Raw genomic sequence first — 17,469 nt, 5'->3', positions numbered from 1 at the left:
TTTTTGTTTTTCCCTTTCAGAGCAAATGGCAAATGTACTGTCAGGGCCAGGGCTTGAGCGTCTGGTCTAGGAAACACGAGTTGGTTCTGGATGTGCTCTGTGCTTACCTACCAGTTCCGGGATGAGGGGCAGAGCATAGAGCAGCCTGGAGCCTGAGCTGTAAATGTACACTGAGTTTACTTCCTGCTAGATCTTTGGGGTAAACTTTGTGTCCTATCCTGTCTCACTGTGTATGGGGGCAACTGTGATGTGTGCTGTTGTGACCACCCGGTAGTCCTTTGTAAGAAGCATCTTACAGTGGGCCAGGCACGGCAAGTGCCTAGGGTGACTTGGGTACTTCTGGGTTGAGACACTACACTGCGTGTTCCTTTTGTTTGTTTGTTGTTGTTGTTGTCCTTTTTTTTTTTGGATCAGTCATAGGGCTTGAACTCTGGGCCTGGGCGCTGTCCCTGAACTCTTCAGGTCAAGGCAAGTGCTTTACCACTTGGAGCCACAGCATCACTTCTGGTTTTCTGGTGGTTTATTGGAAATAAGAGTCTTACAGACTTTGCTGCCCGGGCTGGCTTTGAATCGTGACCCTCAGATCTCAGCCTCCTGAATAGCTAGGATGATAGGTGTGAGCCACCGGTGCCTGGCAAAACACGGTTCTGAGCACTCCTCAGACCAGTGCGGTGCTGCACGTGCCACTTACCCATCCCGCATGTCTCCACAGAGAGGCTGCGTGCTCAGAGCTTCACCCTCTTTCTCTAAAGTGCTACCTGGTCAGTGAGCCACATCATTTTGCCACGAAACCCAAGCATATGCTGTCAGTAACAAAGGTCTTGATCCCTGCCTTTGCTTGCTCTCAGGACCAGAGCACCGATGCATCCAGCAACCAGATGTGGCCTTGCAGGGAGTGGGTCATGGGGAACACAGTTTCTGACACTCTGGTGACTTGCCCGAAGCAGTGTTAAAACTGCTGACACGTTGGCGGCTGGCATTCTAAGAATTAAGACATCTTCCTCCTAGCATATTCTGTCTGACATTTGCTAAAGCCCATAAAAAAGTAATTGCCTTTTAAAATGGTGTGTTGGGTTTGAAATTGGCTGGCAAGAACATTTCAGTGAAGGCACGGGGGAGGGGGGCTAGCTGGGGGAGGTGGGTGTGGGGGTATACGTTACCTGTTTTTCCCCTGGGGAAGAAAAGAGGGCACAACACCTTTATTTTCTTGGGGAGCAGAAAAGGTACAGTTGGGTAGTTACGTTTAAACGAGGATAGCATGACAAAGAATAAGAGAGCGGGGCATTTAGCAAGAAAATTCCCTAGAGGGGAAGATTAAAGTGAACAGGTGCTGGAAAAATGTTTCTGCATATTAGAGCTTAATTAGATTTGAAGATGAATTCCAGATGGGCTAATTATGTGTGAGTTGTTGCAGGTTATATCTTGTAGGGGCAATCTTGTATTTTTGGAAGTGGTGATTTAGTTTGATTGGATTTGATTCCTGCCTCTAACAGTATCTTCTCCATCATGAAACGGCCTCTGTAGGGGCACAGGAGCCCTTTCAGCAGGTCCACCTTTTTGACTCGTAGATTCATGGAATGCTGTGTATGAAAAACAAGTGATCCTGGGCTGGGAAGGTGGCTCAGTGGTAGAGCGCTTGCTTAGCATGCATGAAGCACTGGGTTCCGTTCCTCAGTACCACATACCCAGAAAAGGCGGGAAGTGGCGCTGAGGCTCAGGTGGTAGAGATCTGTAAAATCAGGGATAGTGTCTAGGCCCTAAGTTCAATCCCCAGGACTGGCACTGTTTGTCTCTCAGAGCCTGACTTCAGTTAACAAAATGCTTTCTAGAAACATCATTTCCCTGCAAATGATACAATATCCTTTTTGATAGGTGAGTTGTTGTGAACGAACACCTTTTTATTGTATTGTAAAGATGCTGTACAGAGGGTTATAGTTACATGATGGATGAGTAAAATTCCATTGTGTATATGCACCACATCTTCTTGATCCACTTGTCTGTTGTTGGGCATCTGAGCTGTTTTCCACAGTTTGTTTATCACAAATTGTGCAGCAGTGAACATGTGTAGAAGTCTAACACTGGTATTGCTTTATATCATTGGATAGTTCTGTTTAGTTGTTTACTTTTGGGTTTTTTTGGTGCCAGTAATGGGGCTTGAACTCGGGGCCTAGGCTCTGTTCTTGGTCTTTTTTGCTCAAAGCTAGTGCTCTACCACTTGATCTACAGCTACACTTCTGGCTTTTTGGTGTTAGTTGTGGATAAGAATCTTACAGACTTTTGATCCACAGTTCTCAGGTCTCAGTCTCCTGAATAGCTAGGATTACAGGCGAGAGTCACTGGCACCCAGCCTGTGTTTAATAACTTGAGGAATCTCCAGACCACTTTCCAGAAGGCTGCCCTAGTTTGCACTCCCACCAACAAGAGTCCCAAGGTTCCTTCCCTACCCACATTTGTTCCTGTTTGTTTTCTTGATCATGGGAGTGAGATGTGGATTTCCTTTATGGGTAGGGATGTTGAGTATTTCCTCATGTGTTTATTAGCCTTTTTTAAGCAATTTTATTTAGTTCTTTTGCTCATTTATTTATTGTGTCACTGATTTGGGGTAGGGATAGTTTTCTGGATATTAATTAGGCCCTTGTCATGAGGGTAGCTGGTAAAGATTTTCTCCCAATCATAGGCCTTCTTTTCTAGCTTAGTAACTATGTCCTTTATTGTGCAGAAAAATTTTAGTTTGATGCAGTCCTATTTTTTGTGTCTTATCGCCAATTTTTTGAGTCCACGGAACTGTACATAGAAGGTTCTTGCCCATGCCAATAAATTCTAATGTTTCTCCTTCTTGTAGTAGTTTCAAGATTTTAAATCAGAGCTGGGCACTGCTAGCTCAGTCAGGCCTGTACTCTTGGCTACTCAGGAGGCTAAGATCTGAGGACTTCAGTTCAAAGCCAGCCTGGGAAGAAAAGTCTGTGAGACTCTTTCTTCCAATTAATTACCAGGAAACCAGAAGTGGAGCTGTGGTTCAAAGTGGTAGGGCGCTAGCCTTAAACAAAAGAGCTCAGGGACAGTGCCCAGGCCCCGAACTGAAGCCCCACAAATTAAAAAAAAAAAAAAAAAAAAGGAAGTGGCGCTATAGCTCAAGTGGTAGAGCACTAGCCTTGAGCTGAAGGACAGTGCTCAAGCCCAGAGTTCAAGCTCCACTACCCACAAAAAACAAAACAAAACAAAATTTAAAAAAATCAAGTCTGATATTTAGGTCTTTAATCCACTTTGAGTTGATAGTAGTACAAAATGACGGGGATCCAATTTCAGTCTTCTACGTAGGATGTTGAATTTTCCCAACATACTTTGTTAAAGAAGCTTTTTCCAACATATATTTAGGCTTCCTTGTTGATTCTCCGGTTTATTTCTGGATCTTCTTTTTTTTTTTTTTTGGGGTGCCAGTTGGGCTTGAATGAGGCTTGTGTGCTGTACTTGAGCTTCTTTTGCTCAAAGCTAGCCCACGACCACTTGAGCCACAGCTCCTCTCCCGGCTTTTTTTTTTTTGGTAGTTTAGTGGATATAAGAATCTCACGAGCCGGGCGCTGGTGGCTCACGCCTGTAATCCTAGCTACTCAGGAGGCTGAGATCTGAGCATCTCGGTTCAAAGCCAGCCCGGGCAGGAGAGACCGTGAAACTCTTATCTCCAATAAACCACCAGAAAACCGGAAGTGGCGCTGTAGCTCAAGTGGTAGAGTGCTCGCCTTGAGCTGAAGAGCTGAGGGACAGCGCCCAGGCCCAGAGTTCAAGCCCCCACAGCCGACCAAAAAAAAAAAAAAAAAAAAAAAAGAATCTCACGAACTTTCTTGCTCTGTCTGGCTTTGAGCCACAGTACTCAGATCTCCATATCCTAAGTAGCTAGGATTACAGGTGTGAGTGAGCCACTGGTGCCTGGCTGTCAGGCCTATTTTAACGGTAGTACCAAGCTGTTTGTTATTATCGCTCTGTGGTAAAGTTTGGGTCTAGAATTTTGATACTTTGCTTAGATTTGCTTTGGGTACTTGGAATCTTTTGGGTTCCATAAGAATTTTTGGATTTTCTCTATCTTAGTGAAGAATGACATTGGCATCTTGATGGATATGGCATTGAATTTGTAGATTGCCTTTAGCAGTATGCCCATTTTCACCATATTCTTCTGATCTAGTTCCTGGTGTCTTTGATTTTATAGTTTTTGCTGTAGGGGTCCTTCACTTCCTTGGTTAGGGTTATTACATAGAAACTTTTACATATAACCCTCTGAGTGCATATTATGGATGGCCTCAATGAGCCAGGGCTGGTGGCTCACACCTCTAGCTACTCAGGAGGCTGAGATCTAAGGATCAGGGTCACAGTTCAAAGCCAGCCCAGACAGGAAAGTCTGTGAGACTGATCTCCATTCAACCACCAGAAAACCAGAAGTGGTACTGTGGTTCAAAGTGGTAGAGTGAGGGATGTGAGGGCGATCTGGCTGCGACATCTGTCACTCCATTGATCGCCAGGGTTGTTTGGGCTGATCTGGCTGTCTAGGTGGGTGTCCCCTTCCTCCCTCACCGCTCCATGTGCGTCCCTCCCGAAGCTGCGCGCTTGATCGAAGAGGACAACCATCCCCGATAGAGGAGGACCGGTCTTCGGTCAAGGGTATACGAGTAGCTGCGCTCCCCTGCTAGATCCTCCAAACAAGCTCTCAAAGTGGTAGAGTGCTCACCTTGAGCAAAAAGAGTTCAGAGTCAGTGCGCAGGCCCCAAGTTTAAACCCCGCAACCAACGGGGGAAAAATATATATGTAGAGAGAGATATCTATGTATATTCACACACATACACAAATACAGATATATAGCTCAGTGAATGATTTCTATAATTTGAAGTGATTTCAATAGATTATATCACCCCTCTTGTAGAATATTTAATGAAAGCTCGGTTTTTATGAATTTATTTCTAGAGCTTTGTTTGAACCCAGCATATTTGACATAAATCAGATCTAATTGTCATTTTATGATTAATGAATATATGCCGGCCATTTTTCCCATAATTAAGCTTTATGTTCTGTTCCTCTGACAAAGCAAAACTATTTTAAATGTTGACAGATTGGTGGGGGGGGGGTTCCATGTCTGCTTATTTGTGTGTGTCTTTATTACATTTATTCATTATACATTTGTGCATGTCTTTATTACAGTGTAAGTACCATGCTTCTATAAATTTGGGATTTCAGAGGTGTAAAATTTAAAAAACAAATTAGTATCCAAGCCCGGTGCCAGTGGCTCATGCCTGTAATCCTAGAAAGCTGAGATCTAAGGATTGCGGTTCAAAGCCAGCCTGGGCAGAAAAATCCCCTGTGAGACTCTTCTTTCCAATTAACCACTCAAAAACAAAGTGGAGCTGTGGTGCAAAATGGTAGAGTACTAGCCTTGAGAGAGAGAAAAAAGCACAAGGACAGTGCCTAGCCCCTGAGTTCAAGCTCCACAACCACTACCAACAACAAAGGAATTCGTATCCCGACAGAGCCTTGGGTGATTTTGAAGGGGAGACAGGCACAGAGGCACCCTGCCTCCCCTCTCAGCCAGCCTTGCTGCCAGGCTGGGCACGGGGCAGGGGAGGGCCGTGCTGTTCTCTTGAGGCGTGTTATTGGAGTGTGGCTGTTCTGTCAGATCATGGCATTCTAAAGAGCCCTGAGAAACAGGGCAGGGTGGATGGGTTGCAAAATATACATGCGTTCCTGTACTTCAAGAATTGTAATAACTTAAAGGTAAAACATAAACGTGAAAGGAACATTGTCATTTGTTAATTTCACTTAGCAGTTATTCACCTTTGACTGTTTCAGGACATAGACAAGTTTGGCAATGAGATCACCCAGCTGGCCCGCCCCCTGCCTGTGGAGTACCTGATCATAGACGTAAGTGCTTCCCTGACCCCCGACCCCCAGGCTGGCCCCATGGTCACGTTGGAGGTCAGGACCCCTGAAGAGAGGCCACTGTAGGGAAAGGGCTGTGGAAGCTGGAGTTCTCCCTCTGCCCTGTGCAGTGCTGGGAATGGCCTTGAAGCGTCAGGCCCCGGTCAGTGTTTGTGGAAAGTTGGTAGTGTGAAGGGATTTTCCTTTCAATTTCAGGCTTTTATATTCTTGAACACACCCTGGGAGTTAACTTTCTCCATACTAAAGAACCACCTGCCCCACTCCAGTGGCCCTTTGAAGGTGGCAATCCCTAATGGGGAAGGCCTTGTACAGAAGGTGTCCAGCTGGTCTCAACATGTGTTCTGCTCTTGGCCGTTATCTTGCTGCAGTCCAGCTCCAGCGTGTGATACCCTGGTTGGAGTATGGCTGAATAGCCATGGTGCTCTAATGGCCCACTGTGACTTTGTATTCTGAGTAGAGAGGATCAAGCATGGTCCTGGGCAGATCTCAGGGAGAGTGGCTGGCTCTGCTAGTCCTTGTGCCTCTCTGGAGGCATTTGGTGCCATGGCCCCAATGTCTAATGACTTTGCAGCAGCTGGGGTGTCACTGCTGCCAGAGCTCTGTCCGGAGGAACAGGAGGTAGCTCATTTCCTGCACTGCTGCTGTGCCAGAATCTATTTAGGCTGCATTTGGACTTGGGATAGCCATGTGCTTCAGGCAGTAAAACATCATTGCATTTGGAGCAGCAGGTCCCCCAGAGCCCAGCCCATCGACGCTCCATTCCACTTGACAGCACCAGAGAACATATTTATTACCTAGGCCGTAAAGGCATCTGTTTTTTAGACTGCCAAGGGTGTAATTAAGATAAAAACAGATTGATGGAACTACACTTAGGAGTAGTCCATGTGATTTAGAATCGGCTTCCTAAGATCTCTGTAGCTCTTCCCCGTGCTTTTCTTCTCCTGAAAAAGAACTTTCACCCTATGGTACCTACATTCTGTTTCCCCGTAGAAGTGAGACCTGGGAGCCCTTTGAAGCTAGTGCCCAAAAAAGAGTTCTGCCTGGAAGTGTGTGTGGCTCAGTAGTAGAGTGCTTGCCTAGCATGCATGAAGCCCTGGTTTCTATTCCTCAGTACCACGTACACAAAAAAAATACCCTGTGTTAACCTTGAGCACAGAGAGGCTCAGGGACAGTGCCCAGGCCCTGAGTTCAAGCCCCAGGACTGGCAAAGAAAAAATAAAGTGCTCCTTGTCTGGCCCCAGAGAACCACACATGGGTGCAGGCCTGGGTCATGGGTCATGGCTGCAGCTGTCCTTAAACCTGGGAAAGTGAGAACAATCTGTGTTGCCTGGACTTTGGTGGAAGTACAGGGGATGGTCCAGCTGACGGCCTGCCCCTGGGACCAGCTGGGTGTGGGAGGGCTGCAACATGGGACAAAGAGCTCAACTCGAGGATGTGTGCGGCTTTGGTGCTGTAGTTCTCCAAGGCCACAAGGTTACAGGTGAAGGGATGCCGTGTGTGTGTGTGTGTGTGTGTGTGTGTGTGTGTGTGTGTGTGTGTGTGTGTGTGTGTGTGTGTGTGTGTGTGTGTGTGTGTGTGTGTGTGTGTGTGTGTGTGTGTGTGTGTGTGTGTGTGTGTGTGTGTGTGTGTGTGTGTGTGTGTACTGGAAATTGAATATCCATGGTCTTGTGCATGCTTCGCAAGTGCATTGTTGTTGAACTACACTTCTACCCACCCCCCACCCCTTTTCCTTTGTTTGCCAGTCAGTCCTGGGGCTTGAACTCTGGGCCTGGATGCTATCCTTGGGCCTTTTTATGCTCAGAGCTACAACTCTACCACTTAAGCCACAGCACCACTTCTAGCTTTTTCTGAGTATTTTATTGGAGATGAGTCTTGTGAACATTCCTGTCTGGGCTGGCTTTGAGCCATGTTCCTCATATCTCAGCCTCCTGAGTAGCTAGGATTACAGGCGCAAGCCACCAGGGCTGGACTACACACTCCCCACCCGCAATTTTTTTTTTTTTAAATAAAGTAAATTGACTGGGCGCTGGTGGCTCACGCCTGTAATCCTAGCTACTCAGGAGGCTGAGATGTGAGGATCATGGTTCAAAGCCAGCTCCGGCAGGAAAGTCCCTGAGATTCTTATCTCCAATAACCACTAGAAAACTGAAGTGGCGCTGTGGTTCAAGTGGTAGAGAGCTAGCCTTGAGCTGAAGAGCTGAGGGACAGCGCCCAGGCTCAGAGTTCAAGCCCCACAACAGAGAGACACACACACACACACACACACACACACTCACACACAGTAAATCTTTCCCAGACTGGCCTTCAATTGCTGGAATTGTATGCATCCATCACCATTGTATAGCTGTATACCCCTCTTTTTTTGGGGAGGGGTCTGGTCGTTTATTGGAGGTAAGAGTTTCACGGACTTTCTGCCCGGGCTGGCTTTGAACCTCGATCCTCAGATCTTAGCCTCCTGAGTAGCTGCGGGGGGTGGGGGGGGGATCCGGTCATGGGGCCTGAACTCGGCCTGGGCGCTGTCCCTCAGCAATTCAGCTCAAGGCTAGCACTCTACCACTTGAGCCACAGCGCCACTTCCGGCTTTTTCTGCTAATGTGGTGCTGAGGAATTGAACCCAGGGCCTCAGGCATGCAAGGCAAGCGCTCTACCACTGAGCCACCTTCCCAGCCCTGGATACCCCTCTTGATTATTCACTGGTTTACCAGTTATTCTACAGTTGCCCTTCCACTGACATTTTTGTTTTCCCAAAAGTCGTAGGCTTTTGTCTTCAGATTGGACACAACCTCATCTTTGAAACAGCTAAGACTGAATATGTGCCAGTCCCCTACTGGATGCCTTGTGTGTGTGCTGCTTGTGTGAGGCCCTGTGCCCAATGTGCGTTCTTGGCCCCTGGTGAGCAGGCTTGTCGATAAGAGACTGGCTCGGGTCAGCTCACTACTGCTGACTCCACTCGTGCCTCTATTCTTGAGAGCCAGCACCCAGGAAGGAACAGTGTGCTTGTCCAGAAACAGCTTGCTGTCTTTGCTTATAAAGAGAGCAGAACAACATTTTCATTCTTTACAAATATTCCCTCAGGAGCCAGAATAACTACCCTAAATCTGGAGGGGGCGTGACCTTACTGCTGCTAGTGTCGAATGCAGACACGGAGAGCTGCTGCGTCAGCCCGCGGTCTTGCTAGCTCACACTTGGTTACTTCTGGGGGAAGGGCATATGCCGTTAGGAATATTGATTCCTGCACATGCACCATTGTCCCTATAGTGCCTGTCGATTCCGCATGAGAGTGAAGATGTCCTCTTGTCACTGAGGTGTGTCAGAGCCAAGTGAATGACCTGGCTCACCTCTGGCAAGCTCTCCACCCGACTGGCTCCCCCAAGCTCTGCGGAGCAGCCCTGCTGGGATGCAGAGACACACGGTCACTGGTCTTCCTTAGTTGGTGGCTTGTATTTTCTATAACCTTGTCCTCTTGGCTTGACCAGAGGTAAACTGACCTCTTGTTAGGCTTTGGCAGAACAAGTATAATGGCATGAGACTCTGCTGGTCTCAGTGTGTCAATGAGTGCCACAGAAGGCTGCCAGGAAATGCCCAGGTGGAGCCTCCCCTCCCCTCCCCTCCTCCCCCTCCCCCTCCCCTTTCCTGTTCTTTCTTTTTTTGTCTGTTGTGGGGCTTTAACTCAGGGTCTGGGCACTATCCCCGAGCTCTTTTGCTCAAGTCTAGTGCTCTATCACTTTGAACCACAGTTCCACTGTGGTCTTATACTTTCCTGCCCTGGCTGCCAGATCCTTAGATCTCAGCCTTCTGAATAGCTAGGATTACAGGCGTGAGCCACCAGCACCTAGCCAGTTGGAGGTAGTCTTTTTTTTTTCTTTTAATTTTATTTCTTTTATTATTTTCTGTGTATGTGGTACTAAAGAATTGCACCAAGGGCCTCATGCATGCCAGACAAGCACACTACCACTAAGGCCCATTCCCAGACCAGGTAGAGGTTGTTTTTGTTTGTTTGTTTTGTCTGTTTGTTTTTGGTCTACCAGTCCTGGGCTTGAACTCAGGTCCTGGGCACTGTCTCTGGGCTTCTTTTACTCAAGGCTAGCACTCTGTCACTTGAACAATAGCACCACTTCTGGCTTTTTCTGTGGTATGAGGAATTGAACCCAGGGTCTCATGCATGCCAGGCAAGCACTCGCCCACTAAGCCACATTCCCAGACTAGGTAGAGGTATTCTTAAACACACCCTTCAGTTTATCTCCCAGCATCCCTGTTCCAGATTCTCATTAACTGTACACTGGAACACAAGCTTGCAGGATTGAGTTGCTGTGCACGGGTAACTTGCCTGTTGGATACACAGGAGTGTGTTTATGCCATTGACAGCACATCTCATGACAGTGTGTTTCTGTTCATTAGATCACAACGACCTTCCCCAAGGATCCAGTTTACACTTTTTCTATTTCTCAAAATCCGTTTCCTATTGAAAACCGGGATGTACTGGGTGAGACACAGGTAAGTTCTTTGTTTCAAAAAGTTTGAAGTAAGTGTAACTGCTGATTATCTACCCTTGTCTGGTCTTTCCAAAAAGTGACACACTTTTACATTGCCCTGGTCTTTTATTTTTGGTGGTGCTGATGAGGCCTGAGCGCAGCAGAGCTTCATGTGCTCACTTGTCTGGTACTCTTCCACTATGCTTTTTGCTGGTTAATTGGAGATGAGTCTCCACAGACTCCTCCTCCTGCCAGGGCTGGCCTTGAACCATGATCCTCAGAGCTCAGCCACCTGAGTAGCTAGGATTACAGGTGTGTGCTCCCAGTCCAAGGGCCCTTTCCTAGAGCACCACTGACCTAGAGGGTGCTGTCCCTGGCTAGGAGTGAATAACCACAGGGCAGATCCCCTGAACTTGAGCCACAGTGCCATTCTCTTTTCACATTCATTCATTCATTCATTGTTGGTTGTGGGGCTTGAACTCTGGGCCTGGGCTCTGTCCCTTAGTTCTTCAGCTCAAGGCTAGCACTCTATCACTTGAGCCACAGCGCCACTTCCTGTTTTCTGAGTTGTTTATTGGAGATAAAAGTCTCACAGACTTTACTACCGAGGCTGGCTTTGAACCGAGATCCTCAGATCTCAGCCTCCTGAGTAGCTTGGATTACAGGATGAACCATCAGATCCCCGCTTTCACATTTTATTAGTCACTCTGTATCCTCTGCTGACCACCGTCTGTGATTTGCTGAAATGTGTCTGTGAAGGTGGCCTTGCCTCTGCTAGCCTGCCGGACTCCTGCTGTGTTTTTGGGCTCGTTGGACTGATAAGGCCCTGAGGGCCTTGTGTGGTCTGCCTGGCACGTTTGCTCTTGGGCGCATCGCATCGGTGCCCTGCTCCGCTCTCCTCTCTCTCTGGCGGCTCAGCGTTGGTCTGGCAGCTGCTCCTGCCTTGTGTTCGTGTCCTCACAGTTCGAATGAGCCATCATTTCAGAGGATGGCTTGACTGGGGTCACCTCTGGCGTGCCTAGAAACACAGGGTGCTTGCCAGACACCGGGTGGCTCTCTAAGGGTCCCTTGTAGCCCTGCTGCACATACATGGGTGGTGTGATGGTGGTTCTTCCTGTTCCCCATTCTTACCTGTGCTCACATAGGGGTGCCTTTTTATTTTTTTTGGGGGGGGTGGGTTGTGGGGCCTGAACTCTGGACCTGGGGGCGCTGTCCCTCAGCTCTTCAGCTCAAGTTGAGCGCTCTACCACTTGAGCCACAGCACCACTTCTGGCTTTTTCTGCTTATGTGGTGCTGAGGAATCGAACCCAGGGTCTCATGCAAGCAAGGCAAGCAATCTATCACGGAGCCACTTTCCCAGTCCCTAGGGTGCCTTTAGACAGGCAGAGGGGCCTCCTCCCTGCCCTACTTTGCACCTCAGGGCAAAGAAGTTTCTTTCTGTCTATCTCGCCATGCAGATGTGGGTTGGCTCTCATACACCTCGGTCATTCAGATGGGCTCAGGGCTTCCTGTGGTGGGGGGAGAGGGGTGTCAACCTTACTGTGGCCAGCTCTACTTCTTTTTTTTTTTTTTTTTTTTGGGTCCAGTCATGGGGCCTGAACTCTGGGCCTGGGCGCTGTCCCTCAGCTTTTCAGCTCAAGGCTAGTGCTCTACCACTTGAGCCACAGTGTCACTTCTGGCTTTTTCTGCTTATGTGGTGCTGAGGAATGGAACCCAGGGCCTCATGCATGCAAGGCAAGTGCTCTACCACTGAGCCACCTTCCCAGCCCCCACTGTACTTCTTTCCTGGGCCTTCTCAGTGGTTACAGGACGCGGGGGTGAGGCGGCCTTCTGGCATTCGTTCTGTTTGTGTTTTCATAGGAGTAGCTCTCTTCCAGGCTCTGGCATTATATTGTAGTATTGATGTTTTTTTCCTTGTCTTCTGTCCCTTCTCCAGGACTTCCATAGTTTGGCCACCTATTTGTCCCAGAATACCTCATCTGTGTTCTTGGATACCATCTCGGACTTCCACCTCCTGCTGTTTCTAGTCACCAATGAAGTCATGCCTCTGCAGGTACGGGCGCCACTGTGTCCCCCGCCACTCCTGTCTCTTTCTTTTCACTTGGGTGTCAGGCAGCTGCAGTAAAGCTTGGTGTTGAAGGCCATCTCCCCCTCTGCAAATGGGCACATACAGGCCGCAGCTGTGTGCACACAGCCTGTGGATGAGAGATGGATGTTTCGCCCTCCGACCTCATGACAATGACCGTTTCCTTCATTAGCGTTGGTGAATGAGCATGCCTTCTGGCCCTGTAGGTCCCACTACTCAATCTCCATCCCTGTGGCTTTAGGATCACAACCTCTTCCTTTACTGGTATCTCCCTTCCTCCTGAGCCAGTGCCGGTTCAATACCTTAGATCTTTTTTTAATTTTTGTTATATTTTTGCTTGTCCTGGGGCTTGAACCTCTGGGCTTAGGTACTGCCCCAAAGCTCCTTTTTACTTAAGGCTAGCAGTCTACCACTTAAGCCACAGCATCACTCCTGGCTTTTTTTGTGATTCATTGGAGATGAGTCTCACAGACTTTCTTGCTCGGGCTGGCTTAGCACCATGATCCTCAGATCTCAACCTCCTGAGAATCTAGGATTACAGGCGTGAGTCACTAACTCCTGGCCAGTTGGTCTCTTTTTAAGAGAGTGTCCGACGGTTAGTAGGGCACTGTACAGAGGGCAGTTATCTGAGCAAGACAAGAACCACCAGCAGCCGCTGCCTGGGTTTGGCCTTCTCAAGCAGCATTCTCTTCCCCTGCCTGGGATCCATGGACATGCTGGGGGTGGGGCAGATGCCTCCCCGAAGGTGATAGGTAGAACTCTTCGCAGGCCCTTCTAGGCTGGGCAGCACGCAGCAGTTCGCTCCCACTAGGTTTATCTTGTTCTATTTTGTTCCTAAGTAACCTACTTTTCCTCGCAAGGTAGGGGTGTGTGTGTGTGTGTGTGTGTGTGTGTGTGTGTGTGTGTGTGTGTGTGTGTGTGTGTGTGTGTGTGTGTGTGTGTGTGTGTGTGTGTGTGTGTGTGTGTGTGTGTGTGTGTGTGTGTGTGTGTGTGTGTGTGTGTGTGTGTGTGTGTGTGTGTGTGTGTGGTGTGTGTGATTTTAGCTCAAGGCTAGTGCTCTGCCACTTAAACTACAGCTCCATTTCTAGTTAAGAGACTCAAAGAAAGCCAGGCCCTGATGGCTCACACGTGTAGTCCTAGCTTCTTGGGAGGCTGAGATCTGAGGATCGTGGTTTGAAGCCAGCCCAGGCTGGAAAGTCTGTGAGACTCTTACCTCAAATTAATCAACAGAAAATCAGAGGTGGCGTTGGGGCTCAAAGTGGTAGAGTGCTAGCCTTGAGCAAAAAAACTCAGGGACAGCACCCAGGACCTGAGTTTAAGCCCTACAAGTGATTTTTTTTTTTAAGTCTTTTAAGGTAAAAGGCTGGGAAGGTGGCTGCTTGGTAGAGTGTTTACCTTGCATGCATGAGCTCTGAGTTCAATTCCTCATTACCACTTAAGCAGAAAAAGCCAGAAGTGGAGCTGTGGCTCAAGTGGTAGAGTTCTAGCCTTGAGCTGAAGAGCTGAGGGACAGTGCCCAGGCCCAGAGAGTTCAGGCCCCACGACCAGCAAAAAATAAAAATACTTTTTTTTTAAAGACTTTCCTGCCCACACTGACCTCACACATAGTTCTTAGATCTCCTGGGTAGCTAGGATTATAGACGTGAGCCACTGGCACCCATCAACCACTCTTCTTTTTGTTTTGTTTTGCTTTTGTTTTTTTGGTCGGTCGTGGGGCTTGAACTCTGGGCTTGGGCGCTGTCCCTGTACTCTTCAGCTCAAGGCGAGGGCTCTACCGCTTGAGCCACAGCGCCACTTCCGGTTTTCTAGTGGTTTATTGGAGATAAGAGTCACCAAGCCGGGCGCTGGTGGCTCACGCCTGTAATCCTAGCTACTCAGGAGGCTGAGATCTGAGGATCGCGGTTCAAAGCCAGCCCGGGCAGGAGAAACCGTGAGACTCCTATCTCCAATAAACCACCAGAAAACCGGAAGTGGCGCTGTAGCTCAAGTGGTAGAGCGCTCGCCTTGAGCTGAAGAGCTGAGGGACAGCGCCCAGGCCCAGAGTTCAAGCCCCACGACCGACAAAAAAAAAAAAAAAAAAAAAAAAAAGAGTCACCAGCGCCCGGCCCATCAACCACTCTTATACATGACATCTAGTAGTCCATGGCTCTTCCATCATGGTCAGCTCAAAGAGCGGTGCCTTCTGGCCTCAGGATCAATGCTGTCTTCTAAGTGGCCCTCTGCACTGGGCTACCTTGCTAGCTGGTGTGACTGCTTTGCAGTCATCTATTAGAAAACACTTTGTAGTATTAGTAAATATTACCCTGTATCATCTACCTGTTCTACCTTTTTTTTTTCCTGCCAGTTTTTGGGGCTTGGACTCTGGGTCTAGGCACTGTGCACTGTCCCTGAGCTTCTGCTCAAGGCCAGCACTTGTACCACTTGACCCCAGTGCCACTTCCAGCTTTTTCTGTGTATGTGGTACTCAGGAATCAAACCCAGGGCTTCATTCATAGGCAAGTATTCTACGAATGAGCCACACTCCCAGCCCTCTACCTGACTCTTAAGGGCTACCCCCAGTAAGGGCGTTTCTCGGCATGAAATATGTTTTAGCCAGGCGCTGGCAGCTCATACCTGTAATCCTAGCTACTCAGGAGGATGAGATCTGAGGATCACGGTTCAAAGCCAGCCCGGGCAGGAAAGTCCATGAGACTCTTTATCTCCAATAAACCACTAGAAAACCAGAAGTGGCGCTGTGGCTCAAGTGGTAGAGCACTCACCTTGAGCTGAAGAGCACAGGGATAGTACCCAAGCCCAGAGTTCAAAGCCCCACTACTGACAAGAAAGAAAGAGGTTTGTTTTTGTTTTTGTTTTTTTTGCCGGTTGTGGACCTGAACTCTGGGCCTAGGCGCTGTCCCTCAGCTCTTCAGCTCAAGGCGAGCGCTCTACCACTCGAGCCACAGCGCCACTTCCGGCTTTTTCTGCTTATGTGGTGCTGAGGAATCGAACCCAGGGTCTCAAGCATGCAAGGCAAGCACTCTACCACTGAACCACCTTCCCAGCCCAGAAAGAAGTTTTAATAGCTTTCCTGACCTCTTAAAGCCCTGAAGTCTTTATCAGTCTCTATAGAAATTTAATTTTCTGTATGTTAATTTTGGAGGCCTAGATGTAGTGTACTAATTCTAGACAGGAGAAGTAAAACAGGCAGACGGTAAAGAGAAGGAGGATAGATCTCACAACCCTGGGTTCCTATCCATCTGTTTCTACCTCCAGTACCAGGCATGTGTGTTTTGTTCTCTGGGTACAGATGCTCACTTGGGACTATTTGGGTAGATTGAAATTTTGAGTCATTTTGTAGACTTAAATTGTGGCAAATTGTGTTTTATATTGATAGCCTTCAAGGTTTTGTTTACTTATTCATGCCAAGATCTTGCTACCTAGCTCAGGCTGGCCTGAAAATTGCTATATAGTCTAATTTCAAACTCAAGACCCCCTGCCATTGCCTCCCTGGTGCTGGGATTACAAGTGTGTATCACCATGTCCAACGTAAGGTTTTTTCCAATTTCCTCTGTAATAGGAGGAACCCTATTAGCAGTTGCCCTAAGTAGACGGTAGAAGCTTCTGTTTGGCTCCTTACAGGACAGCATCAGTCTGCTGCTAGAGGCTGTGAGGACCCGAAATGAGGAGCTGGCACAGACATGGAAGAAGTCTGAGCAGTGGGCAACCATTGAGCAGCTCTGTAGTAAGTATATCCTCCCCCACTCACCGTAGGGCCTCAGCCAAACCCAGAGCATGGACTCTCTTCCCCTGCAGCCCTGAGGGGCTCCGCACAGCTCTGTGCACGGCGCGGTGTTTACCCTAGCTGACGCCTCAGCCTGAAAAGTGTCTGTGTGCGCACAGGCAGCGAGTCTTTGTTGTCCCCAGGGGACACTTGGCCCCATTCCTCTACTCGTGTCAGAAAAAAGAGCCCTGTTGCACAGCAGTGGGCGAAGGCCCAGACTGCTCCCCTGCAGCAGCTTGTGTCTGAAAACTCTGTTCACCAGTGTTCATTCTGATGTGCCCACCAGCCTATGTATAGGACAGGCAATGCAAACCAACTGTGCTGTTGACAAAAGCATCTCAAAACATCCCAGCAACAGGGCTGGGAAGGTGGCTCCAGGGTAGAGCACTTGCCTCACATGCATGAAGCCCTGGGTTCAATTCCTCAGCACCACATGATAGAAAAAGCCAGAAGTAGTGCTGTGGCTCAAGTGGTAGAGTGCTAGCCTTGAGCTAAGAGCTTATACGGCTTCAGTGACAGAGTCATTGTGGTATTGGTTGGAGGGGAAATTTCCTGATGGGTCAGGTAATCGAGAGCAAGCAAGCCAAGCAGAGAGTGGGGAGCGTGTGGGGACAGCTGGCCTCTGTGGGGCCAGAGTCCCCTAATGGTAATTCCTAAACTGTAAGGCTGTCCTTTTTCTCCTGGTCCTGGGATTAGAACTATGGGCTTCAAGCTTGCTTGGATTGCTTGCTGAGCTGGTGCTCTATGCCTTAAGCCCTCCCTCCAGCCTGGCTTTTTGCTGGTTACATTTTCTTGCTGGGCTGATGTGACATTTTGTGCTGGCTCTGGGGTTTGAACTGACAGCCTCAGGCTTGTGCTTGGCTCTTTCTCTCAGGGAGGAGTCATGGTGCCACTGGAGTCACACCTTCTCTTCTGGCTTTTTGGTGGTTAGAGATAAGAGCCAGGGCTGGCTTTTGGATCTTTAGATCTCAGTCTCCTGAGGGTGCCCAACTCAGGATATTATTTTATTTTGGTGGTATTGAGGATTGAGCTCAGGGCCTTGCGCTTTATAGAAAGATCTCCTGCCACTTGAGCTGTGTTCCTAGCCCTCCCTCCATCCCCCAAAGTCCTGAGGCTTGAACTCTGGGCCTCGGCACTGTCCCTGAGCTAGCACTCTATCTGAGCCATGGTGCCACTTCCTGTGGTTTAATTGGAGATGGCGTCTCACTGACTGCCCAGTCTGGCTTTGACCT

General features: G+C 48.6%; 1 protein-coding gene across 1 annotated transcript in view; it reads left to right on the top strand.

Annotated features, from left to right (window-relative positions):
* The window catches only part of Nploc4 (NPL4 homolog, ubiquitin recognition factor), a 68,338-nt gene that overhangs the window by 46,723 nt on the left and 4,146 nt on the right, over positions 1-17,469 (top strand). Inside the window, exons 13-16 of the mRNA XM_070031628.1 lie at positions 5,830-5,901; positions 10,318-10,413; positions 12,328-12,444; positions 16,096-16,198. Coding sequence (XP_069887729.1) covers positions 5,830-5,901; positions 10,318-10,413; positions 12,328-12,444; positions 16,096-16,198 — 388 coding nt within the window. The remainder of the gene's footprint in view (positions 1-5,829; positions 5,902-10,317; positions 10,414-12,327; positions 12,445-16,095; positions 16,199-17,469) is intronic.

This window comes from Dipodomys merriami, unplaced genomic scaffold (assembly GCF_024711535.1).
Source record: "Dipodomys merriami isolate MVZ:Mamm:240054 unplaced genomic scaffold, mDipMer1.0.p SCAF_202, whole genome shotgun sequence".
Classification (NCBI taxonomy): Eukaryota; Metazoa; Chordata; class Mammalia; order Rodentia; family Heteromyidae; genus Dipodomys; species Dipodomys merriami.
This window is presented reverse-complemented; position numbering and strand designations above follow the sequence as displayed.